This window comes from Equus quagga, unplaced genomic scaffold, assembly GCF_021613505.1.
Source record: "Equus quagga isolate Etosha38 unplaced genomic scaffold, UCLA_HA_Equagga_1.0 156523_RagTag, whole genome shotgun sequence".
NCBI classification, from domain to species: Eukaryota; Metazoa; Chordata; class Mammalia; order Perissodactyla; family Equidae; genus Equus; species Equus quagga.
The window spans coordinates 715-4194 of record NW_025797025.1 but is presented as its reverse complement, the minus strand read 5'-3'; the positions used below and the strand labels follow the sequence as shown (position 1 = coordinate 4194).

The following is a 3480-nucleotide window of genomic DNA, read 5'->3' as shown; positions in this document are numbered from 1 at the left end:
CCCCCAGGGATTTGCATCCTGCCCATCCTTTTCTAGCAACTTCCTACAGGTTTCTCCCTGCCCCTGGCCCCATCCCCAGAACAGGAGTGCTGACCTTTTGAGGTCATGATGGCGATTTGGGCCCCAGCCGCCTGCAGGGTGCGCAGTCCCGCCCTGTAGTCTTCATAGTCTCCCTTGGTGTAGATGCGGGAAGCGAAGATGCGCAGGCTCAGGTGGCTGTTCTCCCGCAGGAACTCAGCCAATCTCTGAGCACAGTCAGCGCAGGGGCTCCAGGAGATGAAACAGGTGACTCTGTAGCACAGCTCCTGGTCCAGGTTCCAAGAAGAGATCAGGTCCAGGAAGCACATCTCTGCGTGGCGGGGTCTCCCGGGCATGTGAGCACCCTGAGTGGAGAAGAGGAAGAAAAGTGTTCTGTCATTTGCTGTGCACAGGGGGAGGGCGAGACGGGGCAGCAGGGGAGGCACTGGCCTCAGCACAAAACTAGAGGGGCGGGGGCGCCCACCTCAGCGTCAAGATGAATCAGATTTACATGATCAAACGCAATGCAACACTCCGTGATGAGCACACATCCCCACTTTACACAGGGCTGGCTCGGTAGCGCTGCCTTCATTTCAGCTCGGCTCTCTGTGGATCCGCACAGCACTGAAACTGACCAGCCTTTTATTTCTCCTCCCAAAAGCCCCAGAGCACAGCTGTATTTCCTAGTTGTAAGTCCTTCTAGTTCTTCTTCGTGAACCACCACAGCACGGCTGCTGACGGACGGGTGCTGTGGTTCCTCAACCGGGAAACCATCTCGGGTCGCCGAAGCAGAACGCGCTGAACTTTAACTGCCGGGCCCTCAGGGCTGGCTCTGATCAGTCTTCATTTACATTGTTTGCTATCCTTCATCATGGAATGTGCGTCAATTTTTATTTCTAAACCATTGCATTAAGATAGGGCCAGCCCCGTGGTTGAGCCGCAAGACTGGGCACGCTGCACTAGAGCGGCCTGGGTTTGCGTCCTGGGAAGGGACCTACACCACTCGTCCGTGACCATGCTGTCCAGGTGTCCTACATACAAGATTGAGGAGGACTGGCACAGGTGTTAGCTGAGAACCAAATTTCCTCAGCAAAAGAACAAAGAAAATCAGATCCATCTTGATGATGGAGTTTCTGAAGCTCCTGGACAGGCGTACAGAGGTAAGTGCCTTTAGGAGCCTCAGCTGCTCCGGCCACACAGGGAGGAGAAGAAGAGCAGGCAGAGGGCATGGCGAGGCTCGGTGCTGCCAGGGTCATGGACCTAATGCCACAGACGTGGGTGCTTCCTCCATGGAGGGATCCACCCGCTCACCACCCTCCCCCGCCCCCATCTGTGCACCAAAACTTCTACAAGCTTCTGCTCTGGGCTCCACCCTGTGCTGAGCCCGAGGGTGTGAGGTCCTCACTGTGCAGGGAGGAGCGGGGTGAGGGGCGCACAGGGGAGAGGTGCCTGGGTCACGGGATGAATGTCATTGTTGGGCTCACAGGATGCTGGAGATTTGCCCAAACTGCAGAGTGACAGATTCTCAACAGGAAACCGAGAAGAAGTCAGGCCGGCGGTGCAGGTGCAGAGACCTTGGGCGGGAGTGTGATGGGTGCACGAGGGCCAGCGGGGTGTCCCTGGGCTCAGAGCAGCCGGCAATGCAGTGGTGGTGAAGGACCCTTGCCAGGATCTCCTAAGTAATGGGCTGGGCTCCTGCCAGGCCCCCCCGGGAGTGACCAGAAGGAGCACTGGGAGCCCACAGGACTGGCACTCAGACCAGAGGCTGCCCCAGGACCCTTGTCCAGACTGCCTTCCCTCTGTCCAGATGGATGCTCACAGGCACAGCAGGAGGGGTTGCTGGAGCCTGGGGTGACACTTGGCTGGTGGTGCCACTCTGGGGCACTGTGACTAGTTTCTACCATGTGGCTCAAAGCTGCCAATCTCAGTAGAAATGGACCCCACCTGACCCCAGGTGGAGCCTCAGCAGCTGTGGGGACGAGGAGGGAGAGCTCTGTGGGACACCCTGTGAGCCCCGAGAAGCTTCTCCCCTGAGAGTCCCAGGACTGAGAGGTCCCGCCAGCTGCAGTTGGGCTGGGTCAGTCACCTTGTTGCGCAGGACGCCCTTGTGCTGGTCTGGCGGGACCCTGGAGTCGCCATCCGGGAGCTCCATCTCATAGCACAAGTAGGTCTTGCGTGGCCAGTTCACATTCTTGAAGTTCTTAGTGAAGGCGTCTTTGTCCATCAGGCGTCTGGACAAAGGTGGGAGAAACCCAACGATACCTGACTCCTTCAGTTGCCACTCAGTTCTCTTCCCGCCGCCCCACACCCCTTCTCCCTCCACCCTGAGCTCCTTCCCCTGTGCCCACATTGCAGCCAGACCCATGGAGGACCGGCTTCACTCCCTTTGCTGGAGACACCAGGTCTCCCTCTCTGACAACTTCTGGGGGCTCCTGGGGACATCACCTCCGTCCTTGAGTCAGGGTCTCCCCCAGGAGCAGTGCAGGGGGCTCAGCGCCTCTGATGTGGCCCTCTCCCTCTGCCTGGAGTAGCCGGGTCACCTCTCCTGGCCTCACCCTCCCAGCCCTGTCCCCACTGACCCACTCCCCTGGTTGAAGTGGACCCACTGGGGCTTTTTCCTCTTGCCTCAGGGTTAAGCTGAGCCACAAGGTGCATTGGGGCCAAATGCAGTCCAGAGTAGGAACATGGTGGAAAGAGAATGCCAGAGACCATGCTCCTCACAGATTCGTGGGATGTTTTCCTCATTATGGAAATAATGTGTGTCCTTAACAAAATTCAAATCCTAAAGCAGAAAGTGACCTCCTAACCCACAGTTCAGAGGTGATGCCTAAGCAGAAATGATAGATTTCAGAGGGGATTGGAGGAAGAGGAGGAACGGGGACCAGCAAGGAGGAGTCCCCAGGAGCCTGGGGGGTGCGGGCTGGACAAGCAGATTGGGCATCAGCTGAGGGGTCACAGCTGGACCCAAGGCGGGCCAGCAGGAGACAGACAGAGAAGAGGAGGAGGCCCCGGGGGTCTGGAGGAGCCCCTGAGGGGAGGAGGCAAGTCCCCATCAGCGAACCCAGAGGAGGGGGCTCCGGAGCAGGAGTGCTGGGGGGATGGGTGGTACCTGGCCATGGGCGCTGCACTGCCCTCCATGTCGCAGTCCCTTCACTGTCTTTGGCTCTGCGTCCTCTGCTCCTTGCCGGCTCACTGCCGGTGTCGTCCTCCTATGATGCTCTTCAGGGACCCGGGAACCTTATATACCATCAAAGCACCTAACTGGAAGCTGCTGAGTGTGTGATGCTGGGCCCCACCTCTTCCTGAGCTCAGGCCATTCATGCCACCCACAGGAGTAGCACAGAAGAAGGAACTTCTCTGCCCCAATGTCCCACTCGAAGCCCTTGCTGACGTTTAGGTTTTGGTTTCTCTGTTCTGACCACAGCCCTACCTGGAAGCGTTCTGGACGGATCAGGGGATAAT

The 3480-nt window shown here is 58.3% G+C and overlaps 1 protein-coding gene across 1 annotated transcript; it reads right to left on the bottom strand.

The window, feature by feature from the left end:
• Positions 1-47: 47 nt before the first annotated feature.
• LOC124233178 (DNA dC->dU-editing enzyme APOBEC-3G-like) lies at positions 48-3236 on the bottom strand (the record flags this gene model as incomplete). Its single annotated transcript, XM_046650331.1, has 3 exons — positions 3128-3236; positions 2105-2249; positions 48-383 (listed from the first exon to the last, which is right to left on the bottom strand). Coding segments are annotated over exons 1-3 (510 nt in total), but the record flags the coding sequence as incomplete, so codon positions are not given.
• Positions 3237-3480: the final 244 nt, after the last annotated feature.